The sequence below is a fragment of the Antennarius striatus genome, chromosome 11, assembly GCF_040054535.1.
Source record: "Antennarius striatus isolate MH-2024 chromosome 11, ASM4005453v1, whole genome shotgun sequence".
Lineage (NCBI taxonomy): Eukaryota > Metazoa > Chordata > Actinopteri > Lophiiformes > Antennariidae > Antennarius > Antennarius striatus.
The window spans coordinates 14281140-14305750 of record NC_090786.1 but is presented as its reverse complement, the minus strand read 5'-3'; the positions used below and the strand labels follow the sequence as shown (position 1 = coordinate 14305750).

The following is a 24611-nucleotide window of genomic DNA, read 5'->3' as shown; positions in this document are numbered from 1 at the left end:
AAGTGTTGCGCAATCATATTCATATTTTAAACATGCACAAAAAGGGCAGAATTCCTGTTAATCAGTCATTGTGTCTGGTAGGATCATTAGACTTTGATACTCAGCGAGCTGAGAAATTAGACATTTCTGAAGAAATATTATGAGTGATGAAAGAGTGTGTCTGTGTTGTTGACAGAAAGTCAAACCTTCTGGGTAGGTCTTGGATGAGATCTCAAGGCACAGTCAATTGCCAACAATGTGGCTCCCCTGGAAAAGACAGCATTGAGCTCTGAATTTACCAGTAGATCTACATCTCAACCAGCGAAAAGGTGGAAACTGAAAGAGTGAGAGCATGGATACAGGCCACCCAAATAAACATTCATATGGTGGCTGCGCACACCCTCAGTCACAGAGTGAGGAGCGTGGACATCCAGAGGGAGCTTCACAATAAAAGAAGCCAGTTGAGGTTGTAAGGTTGCCTGCAGGGTGCATTCCTTGGAGGTTTTCAGGGCACATCCAGCTCAGCTGGGACATGCCTCAGGATCTGGATAAGTGGAAAAATGTTGCTTGAGAGAGGATGGATCGATGGATGGCTTTACATGCCTAAAGCTCTTCATATGCATTAATGTTGGGGGACAGGAATTTCACAAGTCTATTGGCTTCTACACGTCAGCCCTTTTTTTTCGGATGTTGTTGTTGAGGTTGTAAATGTGATGAAGGAGTGAAGTCTGTTATATCAACATGTCCGAAAAAAAATAAACCAAATTTTAAAAAAATAAAAATTTAAATTTCCAAAATGAAGTGTTTCCTCTGTCTGAAACACTTCAGCCTAGTACTCCTTAAGAATCTGTCCCTTTCACCGTGAAAAGAATGCTGCTTCACTCATAGAGAGCACATTGTTCACACAGAAAGAGAACAGGAAAGGAAGAGTGAAAGAAAAAGAGAGACAAAACACATGGAGGGACAAAGAAAAAACAAGTGAAATGATCAAAGAAATTAAAGTCGAGAAATAATGAGATGAATAATGGTTAAAGAAAATAAAGGAGAAAGCAAAACAGAGAGAGAGGAGCTAGAGCTGTAAACAAACATTTGATGTGATCCTTAAACCTTAAATGACAACTACAATAACAATGATGGTGTAATTGTTAGTATGACCATTCCAAATGTTGATGGAACGTATGATACACAACAGCTAAAGACACCTCTAAAGTCATTTTTGATCACTAATTGTGTCATATTCATTTTGATATCTAAAGACATATGTTGGTTGTGTGTGTAAGGTTTCAGTTTATTTACTGAATTTGTTGAGAATTTGTTGAGGGTCTGTGCCTCAGAGCTATTGTGATGCTATCCAGCTGACTTGATGGATTTGTTGACATATTCTTAAACCCCAAAACCACTTACGTATTCAAGACTATTGCTTTTCATGAAAGGTGGCAGATGGTTGTTATATTGATGCATTTTGTCATGACATGTTTTCCTAAATATTTATGTGGAGTGCCTCTCAGGGCAATGTTATGTGTGTGTGCATTGTATGTGTCTGAAGCTTGAAGGATAACTGGCTAACAGAATAATCTAGCTTTGAGACAGCAGCAATAGAAATCAGTGAATCCAGTTTGTTGTGTAAGCCCACTTTAACCAGAGTTGTCCTCTCTACTTCACTAACTGTTTTGTACAACATTTAAGCAATTAATTTAACACAAGTTGCAATTGCATTCACGTAAAAGTTCCTCAAGTTTAAATAAACCATTAATGCTATCAGATATGATTGCTCTTAATTACTTATTGAATATATTTAGGTTTTTAGATTTTTAAATAGTGATCTGGGGAACTGCTTCCTGCAGATTAAATCACAAAATGCAAGACTTTTTCCGTCATGCTAGTATGGCTTTGAGAGTGTGAAACCAGCTATTCAAATGTTGTAAAATATAGTAAATTAGGTCAGTTATGTAAAAAAAATATCTTGATGAAATTCCTGATAGTGTCTCAGCCGCATTGCTTCTTTTTATTCCTATTGTGCAAAAAGGTGATATGTTAATATTTTTCCTCACAAAAAACAGCATATATGTTATCTTGATCTCGAATATAAAACAAATTTAAATTACCTAATGTTTTATGTGCCTCAGAGTTTACTGTTTACAGATGGATGAACTGCCTCACCCTATTCCATCAATGTTATAGTGCAATATTCAAAAATATTTACTTATGCCTCTGCTAATCGCTCCCAATTATCAATAAATCTAGTCATTTTATCAGATTAAAACGATTGATTTCAAAAGCAACAGATTTTGCACCAAAATTTGGGACTGAATTGCAACATGGAATTGTAATCGACATAGTGGTGATCATAGTGCTTCACCATGCCCAGCTGATCTTCGGTCTCTTTAGTGCACAGAGCAAGAGCACCGTGAGGCAACAGTGAGTCAGAGGCAGAGGAGAGAGAGGTCCTGCTGCTGAGCTTTGCCTTTATTCTTCAGTTCAGCTATTTTATTCATATGCAAATGAGTGTCTGACATCATCTACCCATTTGTAAACAGTGAATACCTACATTCCTTCAATCATAGTTGGCAGCACTGATTACAGCTGCTGCAACTCACCGCCATCATGCAGTGGAAAGCAATGTCTGTATTTAACTGTAAACAATATAATTTCCAAACCTGGAAAATCTAAATTGCCTTATGTCACAGCAACATAAGCTCATCTCCCCCTTTGTTTCTCATCTTTCTTTTCCACACATCCCCTTCTTTCAACCCACCAGTATTATTGTTGTCTCAAGCAGCGTTCAGATGACTCACGGAAGTGGAAAAATAATACATTTGCCTTTTATTTTCATACAAATATAACTTCACCACTTTGACGTGCTCATGTTAAACACATAGCCGGCTGCCTTTTGCAGTGATGCAGCGTTGTTGACATGGAGATGTGATACGACATCTCTGTTAAGCAAACAGCATCACACTCTGAAAAAATGGTACTTCACTTTCTGGATGTTTATCCATGCAGGGCTTTTATGCACAGTAGTTTTTGTTATGACATAATTGCTGCCACTAGTAGTTACAATGATGAGCACAAAACACATTAAACAATGCAGAGGGTTTATTTAAATGGAATTAATAGCCCTCTTGTGGGTGATCTACACAGCTGTTTCTGCAACTCAAATGTTTTAACCGTGCTTTGTTCACACTTCAGCATCAACACAATCTGCATAATAAATGTCAATAAATTTAAAAGAATGTATGTATCCAAAACTCGGCATTACAATGCAGAGAAAGCACTCCATAATCTCTTGATCCAGCTCTTTTTACTGTTCCCTCAGAGCCACAGATGACAGTTAGTCTCACACCACTTGATTTTGCAAAAAAAAAGTGACAGACAGAATATTTAATTTAGAATTCAGCAGACAGATTCCACTATAAACATAATTGAATGCCTCACTTTCCCACTGGTAGAGCAGGTTTTGCAGAGAGTGTTTGCACCAAAGTGATCTAAGAAAACCAAATGGTTTGCAGCACGCCAGACATGTAGTGGGTCGACCTTTCCTTCACTAATGTTTGGATGCTCAGTCAATAGCCATTTACAATTTTCTGAATGTAATGGTGTTACAGTGAATTGTGTTTTTCAGTGAACGAGTGCTTAATGGACAAACAGGTCAGTCAATCAAAACATTACAAGCACCGCAACTTTGAAATGTTTTTTTCCAAACATTTTATTCAATAAAATTCTTTTTTTTTAACAATTAAATCTGCTACCCATTTGTTGCACTGGGAGGTTGACTGTGACTACAAACTGGCAAGCAAAAGACCATTACTGAAACACTCTGTGCTAGCATACATTTCCAGAAAGGGGAGTGTGCAGAAGGGGAGGCTCTGTCATTTTTCATTTGGGGAGGACATGTTTGTTGTTGGCTCGCTTTTTTTGATGGCAGTAAGTTTTCCTTTGGGTGTGTTTGAGATGAAACTGATTAAATTTTGAAGTGAACACATAATTAGTTGAATCCTTCTATGTGTGGTATTTATTGTTTGGAATAATTTTCATTCACACACAGTCAAGGATTAATTAGGATGACACGTAATATTTCAGCAGTATCACATTTGTTGTGTCGTCTCAGGTGAGCTCCTTGTCAGATAGAAGCATTCAGATTTATGACACTTTAGTGGGTATTGTTTTTATCTCTAGTCAAAAGAATGGGAGGAGAGTCTCAAGTATGGTTCTGACTTAGTGGAGTTCTTCTTTGTTATGACAGATGTTTCCTGTGTTCTCGGGGGTTTTGAGACTGACTGTCATGTAGTTCCTAACACTACCCAGATGTGTGTTAATAGGAATTGTGTATCAATTCCTGGTCATTTTATATACATAATTATGCTGGGATATGATAGGCAAAATAGCTCAGTTGAGTGTGGCTTCAGAAAATCCCGACATATAAGCAGAACCCGAGAAAAATGTCTGAAAATGTGATGGAAACACGAATCTAATTGATTCTGTATTATATGCCATCTAGTACAAATGTTTTGTCCTGTGTGTGTTTGCAGTGCTTTTCCAACATGTTTTATTTATCTGGCACTTCATTCATCTCCCTCGGCAATTGTACCACTTACTTATTTGTTGACTGGGTTGAGAATTTATTGCACATCTGTTTTGTAATTCGTTTGAATTGCTAACCTATATTGTCTTAAATGTGTATGCACACATTCAATACATCTGAATCCATTAGGGTTCAGTTTCCTGCTCAGGATCCAATCGTCTCATGGAGATGGTGAACCTTAAATTATGTTTAATTTTCAATGACCAGTTTATGAGCCAGAAAAAATGGCAAAACTAAAACTGGAATGGAATTCAATTCCATAAAATATAATGACATTTCATGACAATTTTAATAATTTAATCGATTCAATAATCTATTTGGTTTATTTACAAAAAATTGAATATATAAAAAATATTTCATTGAAAAAGAAAGTAATGTGACCCTAACTCTTCATACACAGAGATCATACATGTTGAGAGGATTCAATCTCTATTCAATCTCTTTGTCTCTATTTTCTGTCTACGAACAGAAAGTACTGCCAGTAGAAACACATTTTGAAATGAGAGCAAATTTGAGATCGGGAGTTTTAGTTCCTCTAATTAATGTCACAGGAATCTACAGAATTCCTCACCTCCATCATCTCAATCTATAAGAAAGCATCAAATAAGGAAGTACAAGGGCAATTTTGTGCCCATTGATCTATTCTGCATTTTACTATGTATGCAGGTTATTTGTCACTCAAAATGAAAGGAGTCTCTTTAGAAGTTGGAAAAAAACAGTCAGGAAGCAGTAATTGGGTTTTTTTTTGTAATCACCTGAGTAACAGGAGCCATACATACATTTTTGAAATGTGCCATGCACGTAGGGGAAGAGTATGGTTTTGCTATTACAATGTTTGTGTTTGAAACCATATCTTCGAAACAAAATCTAGTCAGGGTTGGTGTGTGTTGATCATTCATACATTATTGTGCATTGTATTGACAAGGACAAACTGAACAAGCAGCCACCCTGCCTGCTCACTGGGATCTTTCTTTGTGAAGACCCAGTATGTCAAGAGGCTTGCTTTGCCTTGTCTAATTGTATTGAGGGAGATAAAATGATAGAACACAGGCCATCCAAATTAATTGAGGCTTGCCAGTCACAAAACAAATTATGCAGCAAATGCAGCAAATGCAGCAGTGCTGCGTGTGAGAAAGTCCCTGCACCAGAGCCAGATCAGGCATTACAGTCAATGTAGGTGGAGATTACGGTCTAATACAGGTCTTTTTGCACTTAAGAAAAAAAACAAAAACCAAACACATCGGTCCTGAGATCTTGCACTGTAGGTGCTGTGGTGTGGAGTGAGATTACACAGTAAAAAATAGAACACATGGAGGCTATTGTCTCTTTTGCAGTCACATGTAATGCCTATCTCTGTAGCCTTCTTTGTGGAAGAAAAAAAAATCAGGGTAAAAGGATGTGCTTATATCCAAACGTATTATGTGTGACCTATTTACATTCCGCCCATACACACTACTGAGCTTGTCTCTGGTTGACCAACTAATAATCTTGATTCTAACTCACTAAATTACTTGCAAACTGTAAATTCACCATTAACATGTTCCACATTATCATTTGCTTTATGTAAGAATCTGAGATCTAATTAGAATAATAAGCCATTAAGAAAAAAATAAACTTTGCCTGTCAGCCAGTGGAAACTGTTGCAATGGAACCAGTGCAAGTGCATGATGTTTTACTGCCATCTGTTGCCAATAGCCTCAGATGTTTTATGCAATAGTAATATTTTAATGATGATCCTCACTCATTATTAATTTTCTGCAAGGGACTTGTGAAGGAGGTGCCTTCAAGTAGGATTGTAAGGACAAACACCTTACCGCCACATTTAACAAATGCCTCTGTGTAGAGGTACCGTTCTGAAAATATTTGCAAGGTCCCCTAACATTGCAAGTAATATTTCAGTGGTTATCCTCTAGGAAGTTGCAATGATGCAGTAGCACTGAATTAGTCACACACTAGGCATGAATTAAATGAGAATGTTAGAGATGACAAATCACTTGTGATTAGAGCATTAGCCAGATGAAGAAATGCATAAGTGATGATGAAGTAAGTCGAAATGATCACATGTTGTGGTTTTGGGTGTTTGGGGAAAATCAAATATTCATATATTTTTGTTTGTTTACCTCGAGTTGGGAATGTGCTAGCGTTGGTCCTGTGAGACCCAACATTGAATGGTGCACAGGGAGCAATAAGAAATTACACGGTGCTTCATCTCAGCATTAGACAAACCGCGGCCTCTTTTTCTTCTGATTCTCTCATATGTTTGTTTGTGTAATGAAATCCACTGTGGTTTGCCGTTTGCATGACTTCTTGTGTGTGTTGTGGTGATGATGTGGGACTGTGGGGCATATTCATACCCATCAAGCAAGTAGACAGAGTAAAGTAGCCATCGCCATCTTTATAAATAGTCATTTTTGCCTGAGAGCAAGACCAATGTAAATTAACTCGGTGGAGCATTCAAAAAGCTCACGAGAACTTATCATGTAACATCATCCTGTTTGGCTAGTGAGCACAAGCTCCATGTCTCACAGGGACAGCACAACATTAGCAGCTCAAATAAAAAGCAACTGCAAGCACTAACATATCTCTAGCACACCTTCCACTCAGTTCCTGCTCTGCAAACACTACAATAAATACTGCAAAATTTCAATCTCTTCATTGGAATCTTTTTACATTTTTTTATTTTAAAATCAGAAATGGGGCTCTTCAATTTCTCAGAAATCACCACATAAAATTTGGCAGTGACTTCAGAATCTGGTCAAAATTGATAGATGTGTTATTTACACAATATTTGTTGCATTTTACATACTGAGACCTATAGTAGAATAAAATAGAATAGAATAGAACAGAGTAGAATGCCTTTAATGTCATCATACACAAGTGTACAACAAAATATTTAAGACAACTCTCAGTGCAAAAAATAACTCAGGTGCAAGACACAAGCAATTATAGAATATCTTTACAATGAGCCATCAAGAGTGTAGGAATGTACTGTGTAGCAGAGGGCTTGATAGCAGCAGTTGCAACAAATACTGTACATTGCACAGAGTTTCTAACTGGGAAGGACTTCCAACAGTGTGTCGTCAGTTACTTTCGGGGTACTATGTTCAGTACTCTGAAATTTATTTATCTGTGCGTGTGTGTGTGTGTGTGTGTGTGTGTGTGTGTGTGTGTGTGTGTGTACTTATTTGGTGCCTTTCTAGTCTGATTGACTAATCAAAGTGCATTATAGCATTCACTATTTCACACAGGCATTCATACAATAGTACCATGTGAGGTGCCACTTGCTGTCAGAGCAGTAACAATTCACACTATGACTTAAAGTCTAATGGAACAGCCTGACCACTGAGCCACAACCACTCTGTGTCAGTTCAAAGCAGCTGATTTACACACCTGTAATTTGTAAACCTCACATTGTTTGCATGTGATTGCCTAAGGGGGTTGTCATGGAAGGTTGTCTCAGATTGGAGAGGGGATTATTAGCCCGCTTTTCCCAATCTTGACATTAAAACGCAAATGAGAGTTTGTCATCATCAACAATGGTGTGATGGGGGGAAAAAGTGGATGAAATTATGCAAAGGTTTCTGCAAAAATTGATTATTTGTTCTGCACTTATACAGACAAACGAATAAAACAATGGAAAAATTGTGCACCATGTGGATTGCTGCCATGTATAGGTGCGTGCTTCGGACCCCCTGCATAATGTAGGGCCACGTAAAGAGGCTGTGATTGTATACCACTGGAGTAAAGCTAATGATGAATTGGAGAGAGGGAATCACTTGACTTTGCCAAAGCTGGTATATGACACAAATAGTCCAGCTACTTAACATTATGGCTGCAACATTAATGACTAGTAGAATTTCATATTCCCCCAGAGAGACGCTGGGGGTCAAATGATGAAATTGTCTTCCTACTCATTACGTCTATAATGTATATATAGTTGGTGCCCTCATTTTTACCATAAATTAATCTTGAATGACATAATGAGTACTTAGACACATGATCATGTTTATTCTGTCGGAATTATTGTTGTTATTATTATTATTATTATTATTATTATTATTATTATTATTATTATTATTATTATTATTATTATTATTATTATTATTATTATTATTATTATTGGTGGTGGTCGTGTTGTTATTGTTGTTGATGATGATGATGTTGATGATGAAGTTGATGTAAATTCAACTTGTCTAGATTAATTCATATATTTCAAGGTGTCATTGTATTAATTCATGTCTGCCGAGGTTTACGACTAGAACAATATCACTGCAGCACAATGCAGAACCCTATTACTGGACTTATTGTTTAAATCCAGTAGTGGAAGCCATTCCCTCTCCCTCTATTTATTTTGTGTTGCTGTGTTTGGAGTGTTAGCAGTAGACGCACCATTGCTTCCATCCCAATCGACCAGTGCATAAAGGCTCTCAGAAAATAGTGCGAAACCTATAGAAATCTTACACTGTCAGTTTATAATATCCATTCAATGGCCACATTATCAGGTTCAGTACTGTTCTTTCTATCTCCATGTGTTTCACACTTTGCTGGATTTGTTGTGAGGATCAGATATTTTATCCTTTCCAACTGACCCTGGTCTCTCTCTGTTCTCTCTGGGCAGATACAATCTGCCTGTTGGCAAACACAGCGGGTCATGTATGATTGAAATAAGTGCTGATAATGGCACAGCGCAGCGTCTCGAGGAGAACTTGTCACCCTCCATGTCAAAGGTAAACTGACCTGCAGTCACATCAATCCTTCGTAAAACCATTTACTTGAATTAGCATTTTCTAACCTGTGATCATGCTGTTTTGTATCTCATTGTCCTTAGAGATAATAAAATATGAGCTAAAAGAATAAAATGGTTTGACATACATGACTTCTTGACATTAAATTATAAGTTGCTCTGATCATGAGCGCCAATTCTTTTTAAAAGCATTTTTGCATAATCTAAATGTTTTTCATTACTTTCTGACAAAGGAATCAAGCAGAAATGTGAAGATGCACATATTTCATTGACCACCACAGCAGCTTCCCAGATAATGTGCTCAAATACAAACTGAGCCAGGTTCAACTTTTGACTTGAAGATCTCAAATTATTTTTTCGTCTGCTTTTGCAGCAACAGTATTGCTAGCTTGCTTTTTTCTTCTTCTTCTCAAAGTGGCCTGAAGATAATTATTATTTGCTTCCAATCCAGGAAATTTAGTTCATTAAAGAGTCTGATATCCTAATTTTGCCAATTTAATATTGCTTTTTGCCATTTAACACTTTACATTAATTAACCTTAAAATGTATTGTTTTGTTAATGATACTAACATTAAGGTATATCATCTCCTCTTCCCGTGAATTTTAAATGATGCTGCTTAGGGTGTTATTAGATTGGTTTGATGAGATTAAAGCACTAACCTGCTGCATGAATGTACATATGTTGAGAGCTAAGCCATGGATTGCATGTGTTTGCAACTGATTTATATTTGCCTTTAATCACTTGCAGACCTTATGACAGCAGCATCATGAGCAGATTAGCCATATGTTGTCAAAGACAGACTACTGTATAGCATACATGTTTTTAAATAACGGCAACAATGACTCCTGTGAAAAACATGTACACCTGTTACATTATTTTGCCATGATGATCGCACTCTGCAAATAATGACCTTAATGGGAAGCATGTGAGGAGCACTAAACCAGTTCCCACTTGTTAATCACAGGCTGGTCTGTTCATTCTGCCCCATTAATTTGATTAACAGTACCTGTATTTGTTAATAAATTAATAATTTTGTTTTTCACTTTTAAAGACGCAGAGTGGGGCTCAACCTTCCCATAGGCTAGATGTGCCCCCCCCCCCCCCCCCCACACACACACACACACACACATCAACCCACCCACCCCCATGTGATTTATAGTTTTCTAATTTGAGATGATTAGAGGATGTTTCATTTTCCTTTTTGCTACCGTGATAACACATTCATTACAAATGCATCTTTGCTAAATTTAGATGTCATGGTTGTTGCCAGTTACCCTTTGCCAACTATCATTGAAGACTAATGGATAACCACAACTTAGAAAAAAGTAGATGTAGAGTCTTGATTTTAGATCTCAGGGCACAGTTAGGATGTGAGACATTTAAATTAAATTACCTGCTGCAGGAAAAAGCAGAAATTCACCTGTTACAATATAGCATTGAAAGAAGCTACTACCTTCTGCACAAGGGTACAATGTCAGCTACACGTTGTTGTCATCTGAAGTACAGATTTCAAAGCCCTTTAACCCCCAACCAGGGTCATCTTCATTTAGCAAGCTTTCGTGAAAGCTTTTAGTACAAATTACTACACAAATCGTGTAAAATAACATTATCTTTGATAATCAAATAGAGGATTCAATAACTGCTGCTGCCTTCAAATTTATCTCAAGCATTAGAATACAGCACTCATAAAGTCACCCTGTGAGTCCACTTATAGCAGTCATGAATATTGCATCAATGGGTCTTTCAAATGGACTCCCAGTGAACATGGTAAACACACTTGAAGGCACCATAAAGTCATCTCTTATAAGCCGACATCATCAAGCAACTCCAACGACTCATGGCGGATCTCATCACATAAAACACAGTTGAACTCGTGAATGTGTTTCCATCTGAACTTAGGGGTTAAAACTTTACGACCACATCAGATACTATACGTGCTTCTGTGAGGCTTGTCATCAGTGTCATTTCATAGGCTGTCGAATATGCAGCAGTTCATGCCCTCTAAGGGAAATTTAAAATGATGTGGTCTGTCCCATGGTAACAAATTTACATTGAACCAAAGAAATTGCTCAAATCATAGGGGTTCTATTAAGGTAATATTGGAGGAACTTGTATAAGTGACCATTTTTACTCTGTATATTATAACACATTATGGAGTACAACAGAATCTACATTGACACTGACTTAGAGTGTTATCTCAACATCCACCATCACACCTAATAGAGAACTAATGTGTAATGAAGCTAAAACAAACGTGGATTTATCTTTTATAAATCAATCATCATGTATGGTGTGCGTGTTAAAGTGCTGTTTAATATTCATAATGACTACCGTAGGTCAAAAATAACATAACTGAGCACTAATATGAGATGTCTCTGCTCTACATTTCCTGTGCAGCTTGTTAAATTGACCGCTATGGTACAATAAGCTGCAATGTCACTGAATTTATCTATATTAATTCTCACCAATTTCCTTATGCACCAAATAAGATTTATCATTACTTTGGATATAATGGATATTCTACCTCTCTTTCATTGTATCAGGATGTTTTTTATATGATATAGTATCCACGGGACTTAAAGAAAGAAATAATTATAACTGTTTTCTTGTCTGTGAAATTCTATAAAAGTGGTGATAGTGTTAATCCTTCTTATTAACCTTAATTTATTATATGGTCTTGTCAGTATAACTATAATTTTAATACATTCTCACGCACATACAGATATCAGGAGCTTGGTCTTAGCTGCTGAGCTCCTACTTGAAAGGACACATACATTGTATGATTTACTGTGATCCTCTGAGCGGCAACGCTGATAACTGACTTTCCACTTCATTTCTTGCAGGGTACTTTTGGACCCATATTTCTTGGGGATGTGTCTTCCCACTGGGGGATGCGCAATGGGAGTACTAAGGGAGCAAGGAGATTCATTGGATGCATAGGAGAGCTTCGGGTCAACTCAAAGGAAATTTACCTAGTGGGTGAGGCAGTGAGAGGAAGAAACATCAAGAACTGTGACCCACCCGTGTGCCAACACCTTCCCTGTCGTAACGGAGGAACTTGTGTCAGGTGCAGTTAAAGTGATTTAAAAAACAAGAAAAATACAGTTTTCTTTGTAAAAATGATAATTAATTTAGAAGAAATTACTGAGGGAATTAGTTGAACCTCTGTCAAAGCTGAGTTACAACTAATAACAACAAAGATGCAGCAGCCAATATTAAACTTTCTGTTAGACCAGCTGTTATCTCATGTCCATGTGAATCAGTGTGAAGCAAGATTATTGTTGCAGGACTATATATTCCATATTAAATTGTTCTCCAAGTCTCTAAAAATATGGCTGTAGCTGTGCTGCAGAAATTTTGAGTACACACTAACTCAGCCAGCAAATGAAATGACAGTTCTGGCAACAGTTCCACTTCCCAACACCAACCATTTCTTAAAGCTGTCAAGCCTATCTTATCTAGTTTGGATTAATTTCACTTTAGGTCTCCTCTATTCTAATTTTGCGCGGGGAAATATCAGAATGGGGTTCAGTAACAGCCGAACCTCAACATGAATTGATTAATAATTGCATCAAAGGGTGAACCATGTAACTGGAACATCTCTATGGAGAATTTCCAACACAAGATGGACGTAAGTGTAAGAGTGAACTGTATCTTATTTGGAAAATACAAATCAGCAAAAGTTGCATGTTACTGTATTTCCAAATATTTTTGATCTGATGGTTTACAAACTGTTTTGAACTCTGTTGCTTTGCAAGCTGATCAATTTCAGTTCTTTTAGAAGTTCTCCAAGTTTGACACTGCGCCAATTAAATCTACATCACAAGATAAATGTGTAATAACCAAAATCCTGGCCCAAAGGAAACTGCTTGCTTCAGTGTGATGGCAGAGTGAGGGATTGGCACAGGAAGAGTGGTCGGTTAGATGTTGGCCATCTGATCGTTTTATTCAACTTGATGCTCAGTCTAAAGTTTTCCAAGTCATAGTGATGATTTAAGGGCTTTAAATTGTGTGGTGAATGCGCTCCAGCACTGACTTATCCAGATTTACATTGCCTACATTATCAGAGGACCACATCCACATCTAAATCTTTAAAGCTGCTATAATGAATATTTAATATTAACAATGGTATAGTGATGAATCCACAGAAAAGGATCTCCTAAGTTCGGGCCTCTTTAGCTGTACCTTAATACTGAGTGAGAAAGCACTAAACTCCCACTGTGCAATTCAGCAGACAAACTTTGAAAATAGGTGATAATTGGAGCATTTAGCTGCAGAGGGACCAGACATTTTTTTTTCAGAAGTTGGTGGAGAACAGCTTAATAGAGTGAAACAGTGGATTTACTTTCACACAAACAGGACAATAAACAAATGCTGTTGTCTCGACAAACAACTTTTACCTTCTCCATCATACCAACGTGAAGATATTTGGAGCACTTTTATTTCTTTTTCTTACTTTTTTTTTTTTTTTTTCTTTTCATGGCTGTCACAACAATCAAAAATATCTTCTCCTACACATTAAAATCCTTTTAGACAGCGTTGCTCTACTATTGTGTTGGCACATTATTTTATTTTAAATATGTAATTACATGCATCAGTTATTTACATTTTAAGATGATTCATTGGCAAAATCACTGGTGAGTTCCTTTATAAGCAAAGCCTAAACCTGTCCCTTCCTCTTTTTTCTTCAAAATCTACTGTACAGTAGTCAAGACAAGCCTTTACTCCAACCATGTCCTGGTGCTACAGCATACAGTATAAGAGCAGATCTTGCCTTCTTGTTAGACGACCACTAACCAGCAATTCTGCCTGTGTTTTCAGGAATACATTAACTCCATATTATCTTTTACTTCATTTAATATGGCTGATTTAAATGTGCTCTTTGTGATGTTTTGACACTTAATATTAACATTTGCTTTTTTGAAAAAGGAAATGAAAGGGGGCACTATGAATACTTATATGAGTATGAGTGTCTCTCCGAATACCAATTAAGAGCTGGTGACGTTGTGGACATTGTCTTGTCATAAGAGAAGCAATGGGCTTGGCAATTATCTGTGTGATGAATATGCAATAATGCGGTATCCTCTTGAACCATAAACCATGAAGGGGTCATCTGCAGTTCAAGGAGCTCTCCTCATTCCGTGAGTTGCTCTGTAACGCCCCAATATATTAGAATAAAGGGGCTTTTGATAGTAGGTTTGCAGGGGCAACTTTAGAGCTATCCGTTTAACAGAGGGTATTTTGACTTATCAGTAGGCAACCTGACAGGGCAGTGGCTTGTTGTTGGTGTTTGATTCATATTAGGAATTTAAGTGGCAGCAAACCAACGTAAGACATCAGGCAGTCAAGGGCTAAGACCGTAATTTCTCTTCTTTAGTGTACTGTAGATGCAGTAAATGTGGGTAGTTTTCAAGTCATAGGCACATATTGAAGCTGTAAATATACTTTTCATTAATGCTGTATTCACATAAGAACGAGAAAGGCAATTCATGAGAACAAAGCATGAAGAGCAGTATTTATATACGTACTCTGAGCCCTAAGACGTCTTGAGAGAAACCTGTTAATCTCTTGCTACTGAAATGCAGAATGAATGAATGTTCACCAGCTATTTGCTAACTTTTTCCCTTGTTATGTTCTGACCCGGTCTTACACACTGGTGAGGTTGGTGAGAACAACACAAAACTGGACATAAGCTTAAATCCACAGGCTGAAGGATGTTGAAATACCAGAGGGAGATGCAGTGTTCCATTCTCATTCTGTGATCAACATTGAGTACCTGCAATCTGGATTATTTAAATCTAAAGATTTACCTGCTTCATTATTTATATCAGTTTGTGAGTGGTGGATCAACAGAATTTTCTTTTATTATTGAGTACTGACCGAGGTATATACAAAAACAAACTGCAGAGAATTCATGTCAGAAAAACTGCGTCTTGCTAACTGGCTGCGTTATACGTAGATTGCTAATTCTGAGATGGTCCAGCTTCAGTGGCACATAAACCTCCGCTCTGCAGTGACCTCTCTGTTCCTGCAATGTAGAACCAATTTCATCTTAATCAGAGTTCGAGCTATGCTTGTTTCAAAGTACCTATAAAACATTTCAAGGTCCAAGAAACAATTATTTTAATTAGCCATGAGAAACAAACAAAACTATCATCTAGTGTGTGGTGTCCCTGAAGAATATTTCCAAAGAGAGCTCCCTCATTAATGAGTTTATTGTATTTCTGGCTTTGAATTTGGAGGACAACTTCATTTAAAACAACTGTGAGATGGTGTTTATTTTGGCCAGAGATATTACGTTTATTTATTTAGTTATTTTTAGTTATTCATATACATTTTTTGTATTAACTTGACATACTTAGGGCTAATTTAAAGTGATTATGTAAGTGTAAAAATCATATCTCCCCAGCAATCAGTTCAAAAACATACAGAAATTGGAGATATTTCTGTTTTAAATTTATTATAAGACTGTGATTGACCTGAAAGAGAACACAGAAAAAAAACAGTCAATGAGATGATTCTACATTGATTTGATGGCGGCAGTAGAGCAGACACTCTATGATCAGACTTTGGAGTGTGAGCTGACAGCTGGAGACTGTCAGCTCACCTTTCGGTCACTGCCGAGGCGCCCTTGAGCAAGGCACCATCCCGCCACAATCTGCTTAGGTGGGGCGCACCACGAGTTTGCTGTACAGTACTAATTTGCATGCTTACAGTCCCCTAGTGTGTTGCGTGTTTGTATACACACACACGCACACGCACACGCACACGCACACACACACACACACACACACACACACACACACACACACACACACACACACACACAGTATGTATAGTTTGCACTGTATAGAATGAGAAGATAATTTCCCCATTGAGGACAATAAAGTGCTGTTTGAGCCTTAATCTGATTCAGCAACTAAAACCTACGTTTTACCAGTTATACTCTGGCCCCCAAAAAGGTGTCATGTTTATTTGCTCTTGTCCGTCCACCTTTCTGTATACAACAGGTTTGATAGGAGATATGGCATTGGTATTATTTCTTAGCAATTATATTTCTGTAGATTCAAAGGGGCAGCTGTGGCTCAGGAGTTAGAGCAGTTATCCTCTTATTGAAGGTCAGAGAGTGGCTGAGTTCATGAATGGTTATTGCGCCTGACGAGCACCATGCTTTCATTCTGGTCTCTGCGTGAATGGCTGAATGCTGGCTTGTGGGCTTGTGATGGAAAGCACTTTGTGTGGCTGATCAGATTAAAAAGTGCTAGATAAGGACAGTTCCTTTGCCATTCCAGCAGAGATATCATAGTAAATTTATTTGATTGTAGTTAAATACTTTATTCTTATATAGTTCACATACATTTAATTTAAGGTAATTTAGTCATAAATTGTTACCTTCATTGAGTTAGGGTTAGGGTTAGGGTTGTGGTCAGTGTTAGGGCAAAGGCTAGGTTTAGGTTAGGCAAGAAAAATTTTGTAATATCACGTAGACAAAAATTTGTACAAAGTCAGTATAAACTAAGGTGTCACCTTGTTGTAAATGAACTCTTGTTGGCTTTGTTAGTAGACATACACAATGGCAATCTGCAAAAATGTAAACGGTATGGCAGCATAATCAACAAAAGCAAAAAACAAAATTAAGAGTGACAATGGTGCAATAGTAACTGATTAACATCAACACTTGAAAAATTGTTTGTACCTGCCTGCAAACGTCCTCAAAGCCATGGTCTGAGGGTAAGTTTTATGGGAAACATTGTGATCTGCAATTCAGAATTTGTGTCTCTATATCAGGGTATTATAACAAAAACATCATCTTATTTATTCAATATTTTTGTCATAAAGAACAAGTCAATCTTCAGTATGTGATCATTTTTTACTTATTGGCTGAGTTTCCTTCTGTCAGATATATTTTATTTCTCATACATTTACCATATTAGGATAATTTGTTTTGTCTCCTTCCTCCCACTATTTCATTTTTAGTTGTTTCAAAAATTTACCTTAACATTTTTTGAAAAATGTGTGCACATAATCAGTAGACTATGGCATTATTTTGCTCATGAACAGCTTGCTGTTACCACATGTATGCAGTGGTGTACGAGAAGATAGGGCTGCATCTCAACGTGCAGTGGATATCTAAGATGGGGTTTGTACTGACTGTGTGCAGATGTGAGAAAAGGTGACATAACTTTAACAACTTGATTCCTGAGACATGGCAGCTTCACATTCAGTTTATGAAGGGGGCAGTGCTCTGTTAGCACGGTATGATTTCTTTTTATAAGTATTAGAATTTAAAAAAATATTTTGGGAAAATGAAAACTGCAGGTTTATAAACATGTGAATGTATTTTAAAAGTGTTTTCTGCAGAGTGGTGTGTTCTAGGTTACACAGAAGAACCGTTGTATTTATCCCTTGAGAAAAGTTTTTCTCCTGCATCATGCCTCCTTTCAAGAAGTTTATTTCAAGTGTCATAAAAATATAGTGCCTCACTATAGCAGTATATTTCTAAAGGCTTTACTGACATCACGCTTTTTTCACCACCAAGTAAATGTTTGAAATGGGTGCCCAGAAGAGGTCAGAAAAAATATCGAACAGCTGTCTTGCTAAAATAGGAGCCCAAGTGTGTCGTGTGAATGCCATGTGTAAATCTCACTTCATTCCTTTGCTCAAATTCAGAAGACAACTAATTGAGTGAAGAACTAGTCGGATGTCAAATGATTTTCCCCACCACCCACTAAGAATCATAGACTTTGTATGGTGTCCAATTGGCTGTTCATAATACTGGAAAGCAAAAGGCAATTTAGTACCAAAGTACTTCTACAAATAATATTTGCTAAACCCACTGGTTTGCGGGCTAAATGCTTTCATTCCGAGAACTGAAGAATGTCGTGGCTGAGCCCCATCAGTGCCTTATTGTAGAAATATATTTGATTAAGAACAAGTGCTTGAAAAGAAGTGTTCTCTAAATAACTTAAAAGGGATGAAATTGAGAGATGCATTTGGCCACACAGCTTATTGTTTGGCTGACAGGGATATCATAAGCTAAGCAGTTAATTATTCATTATTTTATCTGGTGCTCATTAAATTAAAAATGTCTTCTTCCTCAATAATTTATCTAGCCTGCTCTGTGGCCATGCTTTCTTTACATTGCATGAGAAATGACAAGTGCCAGCTGTAAGGGAGTGTGATTAGCATATTGAAATGAGTTTGCAAACATTACAACAATTTCATAATCAAAGTGATTACCTCAGCCAAATTAAAATAACCTTTTGTCACCCCACACATCCAAGATTTTGATTAGACCGATTAAACTCAAGTGTTTTCGACTTTACTCCTTCCCCTCCTCTGTCTACATTTAACTTTTCTGGAGAAAGCAATTTCTGCTGCCTGGTTTTAGTGCTTATAAACAAGCCATTTGACAACTCATTATCTTTCCTTAAATAACGTGGTTTAGTGAGTTAACTGTTATTTTTTTTACGCTCATGAGCATCTAAATTGTTCCAGAAGGACACAAATATACATCTCTTGCAAAGATGAACATATGCCAGGCAAAACAATTTGTTCTTCATACTGTAAGCTGCTGTCAACACATCTGAAAAGAAACGTTGTTCACCCAATAAAGGTGGTGAATTATCTCCAGTTAAATATTGTTGCCTCTTCCAATGCGATTCTTTTGTATTATGAGCCCATTTTTTTGTATTTTTGTTCCACAAAACTTAAGCTCACATAAGCCTTGGTCCACCTATAGAAAACCCACACAGCTTGTGTGTTTCTACATACATTTAAACACCAATGGATAATGCAAGAGATAAACAAGGCAGTCAGAGACTGCAACATCCTGCGACACCCCTGAATTCAAAATTTTACCCCAACCTACTATCATAATGGTTGCAGCAATGAATGCTATATTGTTCTATCGAGTATGATATTGACCTAGCTTTCCAAAGATGAAAGTCATCATCACATTTTTGTGCCTCTGGCTTCCTGAAAATGTTGCTTTTTGTTTTGGATTATACCTCATCAGGTTTTAGAGATGTGTACCTAAAAAGGTATACAAGTGAAAATTTGACCTTGACCTAGTTTTTCAAGGTCAAGGTTGTGATCTAATTTTCATCCCTTTGCCTCCCTGAATATAACACCTTTTTTTTGTCTTTCTATCTTATCCGGTTCTTGAGATATTTGCAAAAAAATGTACAAAAGCTGAAATTTGACCTTGACCTAGTTTTCTCAAGGTCATCATCTCATTTTCATCCTATTTGCCACCCAAGTACTGCGCTTTTTCTTTCATCTTTCTATCTGCAACGGTTGTGGACGGATGGACGGACGGACAGACGGACGAACACACAAACACTAACAATTACAATACATCACCGCTTAGCGGAGCTACGCCATTGTATATTTTACTCACGCTGTAAAAGATTATACAGATAACATCGGCTGTTCTGTTCAGGTCAGCACTAGACAGCTCTCATCTCTGAAAATAATGGTCACACAGGAAGAGATATTGTGTGGCAACGTATCACTATGACTTAAAGAAGTGTTGAAATTCACATGAAAAACATTGATTATAATAATAATGCACAGAAAATTTAATACTGCATTATAGAGAATACTTTTGTACTTCAGTACATTTATTTCTGACAATGTTCAACTCTGACAGAATATAAATATTTGATTTCAAGAAGCTCATTTCTCAAAAAGCAAACTAAATCCTGCTGGGATACATCTCAAAACACATTATTAAATTATAAACTGAAACCCTCCCATTGCTTCATGTATCTGAGTATACCTCTCCAAGTTCCAAACATCTCAGGGTATTTTATAAAGCTTCTGTATGCATATTACTTGAAATGTCTGATCACCATCTTCTTCTTGCCAAAAGAGGAAGCACATGCATACAAATGGAGCAAAAAAAAAGACGTTTCATGACGTACTGTATTCATCTACTGGCATATTTTAGGTGACATGTGTTCAGCGAGAGGAGCTACAAAGATAAATTCATCCATAACTAGAATTGCATTCCTCATCCTCTGTATACACATTCACACAAATGGTCGACTTCCAGCAGGTGTCATATATCAGGCTGGTCACATTTACTCTAAACATTTATTCAAATCTTTCAAGCATCGCAGGCTTTGTTGTTTGATCATCACTTATCAGCTGCTGTGTGAGCTTCTAAAGCATCCATTTATGCTGCTGCAATGTCATGGTCCATTTTCACCTCTGGTCTAACGATGCCTCCCTCTGTGTCTATACATTCAGTGAAGCTGAGGACTGGTTCTGTGAGTGTACGGCACTGTACACAGGACGGCTGTGCCAGTTCAATGCCTGTGAGCGCAACCCCTGTGGTCATGGAGCCACATGCATCCCCAAGTCACCATTAGAGGCTGTATGCCTCTGCCCCTATGGAAGACAAGGACTACTGTGTGACAAATGTAAGTGTTGAAGCGCTTCACAGATAATTGAAGTGTAGATTTAGCAGCTTTATTAAGAGGAGAATGTGCACACAGTTGGTGAATGAGAGCCCTGAGCAGTTGGCAGAATGAGAGTCTGTTGAAAAGTAAAGGGATTAATGAAATTAAATTGTGCTGAAAAGGCAAAAAGGCCTTCCTCCAGCAATACAGTCATATAATCAAAGCAAAACTCATGGTTTCTATTATATTCCAAACACTTATCTCCCTTAATAAGATCTTATTTCCCAACAACTGTAATTTGTGTGACAGTGTGACACAAAGCAACTTTTCTTAAGAACAATTTTCTTAAAATGTCAAAGCCTCTGCTGTTCAGCAGGATGTTCATTTGTTCCCAAATTTTCCAGCTGTTATTAAGATGCACTGACAAACGTCAGCCTGCCTGTGGTCATTTCCTCTTAAATATTTTATGATACAAATGTCCTGGCTTATAATTTTATGTCTATCGCACAATAGCCCCGCCATAGGAAATGATGTCATCACATGGGTACTTTGCTAACCAAGAGGACAATTTTGTGGCTGCTTGCAGTTTAACCTTGTACAGATCAGTTTTCAACTTTTTACTTTTATCTAAAAATATGGTAAGAAGACATTATTGAGAATTGCCAATTGTCAATTTAACCATCAGTCTACACTAGCATTTTAGTCAGACAGGAAAAAAAAGTGGTTGAATTAAATGAGAATGTTTATTTCTGTACATTAAAGGGTATGTCAGTTTGTTTGAGATTCTATGGTGCTTAGAATCTTCAGGAACATTGAGATCGAAAGGTTTCTATCCTCTGTGGCAACAAGATAGATTTCCCCCCTTGGTGTTTAGACACTAGTGGTGGTGGTGGCTGATGACACTGGTGAAGTTGATTAATGATGAAGTTGGTAAACTTTTGATGAGTGGATAGTGATTGGGATGTGGAGGGTCAACAAGATGGCAACATGAAACAACCAGAACAGAGTCATATTTAAAAAGCCACCATAAGATAGGCTGACCATGAAGATGTGTTATTGTGCTAGTAGATAGATGTTTTGTTGATTGCCAGTAAGCAAATGCTGACGTCTGTCTGAGCTGTCATGCGCATAGCAACAAAGAAAATATCAGTAAACTAACATTTAGCTCAAAGCACTACCTGGCAGAGCTGGTGGCGTACCCAAAGGCCGTAGTTTTTGTACTTAACCACAAAATGTTGCTAATGGCTAACTGTGGATTACTCTGACATTATAAAAGAAGTTAATCTGTTCTATAGTTGTGTCTTCTATAATTTCAAACACAGCTTGTTTACAAATTCACAAACATGATTTTTTTTTTCATTACTCACTGTGTGAGCACCGGGGTGCTTGACATATAAGTCGATCATCCATGCAGCTCCCGTCAGACTATCAGCACCACATGTCAGGCAGTGTAATCTGACCTTCTACTGTCACACTAAACTATATGACTGAAATTTGAATTTTAATCATGTACAACTGATAAGATCAGAGTCAAAACTCATTAAATCAAAAGTCCCATGCCTTTCTATGCGTTCGTGTCCCTGATACTCGTAGCAAAATAATGTCAGCTTTGTAGATGCTTCTTTTTCTGTCTTTGCATTTGAGAAATTGCTATGGTTGTTTTTCTAGCAGTAAACATTGAAGAGCAAAATGTTTTTTCCGAGATAAAATACTGTTTGTTCTTAGTTCGCAATCACATTTTAATATGTGAGGTTGGTCTATGAACAAGCAGAAAATGATAGAGGAAAGGGAAGACTAGGTGGAGTCATGCCAGAGAGCCTCAAGAGTTGACTTCATGAAACATTAATGAATGTTTTATATGACTTCACTCAGAATTATTAATGGTCTATCTTTGTACACAATTTGCCCATACCTGCTGTTAAAGATTCATGTTGAGAATAAATAGAGAAAGAAGCATTGACTACAAAACATGGCATGTGACATATAGTTCTGCTGCGAGTTCTACCACTTTTTGTTTTCTCACATCCAGTTATTGTTTGTCCCATCTGCTTTGTTTGCAAATGGTATTATTGATTATTGCAATTATCATTTTAATTTGAAATGTTGCTAGAGGATGAAGGATATGTTAATCATAGGCCTGCCCCCACGAAGCAAGGGAAACTTTTGAAAGAAAAATAATAAACACACAACAGCTACTGTATGAATGGACAGAACATTAAGTAAACATTAAATAAATCTTTTTTTAGTACATCATGTTTTCATAGATACATTTCAAACAGTTTCTTTTTAAATTGTTTTCACACTTACGCCCTAACACATTACAGCATTATTCTGTATCGGCACTTCAGTGTAGTTTTCAGTTTTACTGAATCGATGATCTTTCTTTTATCCTTCCAATTTTAGGAGATTGAAAAAATATAATGGTATATTTGATACAGCATCCCCAACATAGGAAAAGTGCTGTTTTCACAGCTGCTCTGTAGCAGTTAAGACGCACGCCATACACATACAGAATGCATTTCACAAATGGCACTGCATGTCTCTCTGTTTTTCTTCTGGCTGTCCTGCTGCTTTACACCATATTATGCAAAATCACAGCACAGTTGAAATGCCATATAATATTTTTGAGTAGCATGCTTCTTATTTCATTCACTGCAATTCACCGCATTTCAGACATATGCATTTCAGAGAGGATGTCCATAAGCCTCTTAAATAATACCTTCTGAACGCACTAGTGCTGCATATGGTGAGTGAGCAAACAGAAGCTCTGTGCAGGAGTGTAACTGCAAACCAATGAACCTCTATTATTTGTGCTGGCTTTGTATTTATACTTCAAACATAATACTCATGCCCCATTCCTGTGAATAAGTGGCTATCTGCGCGATGGGTGAATGAGAGGCATGAAGAGAATTTACCCAGTAATTCACATCTACATTTCTATCAGCTCCTACATCACAAGACATATTATGGATCTCTGTGATGTGAATAAATGCTGCTTTTCAGAAACAAACGTACTGTCACAAAGTTAATCTTTCTACAGGTTTAGAGATGCTGGATGGGATTAATCCTGCCTCAAGGATACTTGTAAAATATTGAATTTTTAAAATCCAGTAGTTTCTCTTTAATGAGGTGCAAATAGGTGGAGGTTACACTTTAGAAAAGCAGAATGTAAACCCAAAATCAACACAACCAATGAAAAATTCCAATGGAAATGATTTTTTCAGTATTTTATTATGCATTTTATTCTGTTTACCACGTTCACAGCATTATAAATGTCAAGCTATGTATAAGGACAATACAGACTGTGGCCGATCACGGGCCAGTTTGACTGATTTAAATATAAGCTGTGCAACATTAATAATAATCATGATTATATTCTTGGATTCAATTGGGTAAGGGTTAGATGATGGCATCCCAACACCTTGTACAACCTTAACTTAACCAGATGCTAATTGGTCATTGGAAATTATTACATGACATTTTTGATGCATTTGTCATCATAATCTGAAATGTGATGTTGTCATTTGTTATTTTCAGATTGTAATTAATTTATTCTGAAGGCTCATGGGTACTTCATCCATGAACAGGGTAAACAGATTATGGTTATTTAATTTGGTAATAATTGTTGACGAGGATCTGGTCTGAGGAAACATGAGGAACACACAGGCACACACGCATACTCACACGCAAACACACACACACACACACACACACACACACACACACACACACACACACACACACACATACACACACATACACACCAAAACATGAAAACAAGCTCCAGCTATAACACTCAGGCCATTGAGTGAAACAATACGCAAATAAAGCTCAAGCAGACTGGAGATGATAACAGAGGCATTTCCAGCAATGTTAATAATTTAGCAGCCAAACAGA

At 37.2% G+C, this 24611-nt stretch overlaps 1 protein-coding gene across 1 annotated transcript in view; it reads left to right on the top strand.

The window, feature by feature from the left end:
• Positions 1–24611, top strand: part of eys (eyes shut homolog) — a 167693-nt gene that overhangs the window by 134047 nt on the left and 9035 nt on the right. Inside the window, exons 41-43 of the mRNA XM_068326759.1 lie at positions 9180–9288; positions 12150–12373; positions 20563–20735. Coding sequence (XP_068182860.1) covers positions 9180–9288; positions 12150–12373; positions 20563–20735 — 506 coding nt within the window. The remainder of the gene's footprint in view (positions 1–9179; positions 9289–12149; positions 12374–20562; positions 20736–24611) is intronic.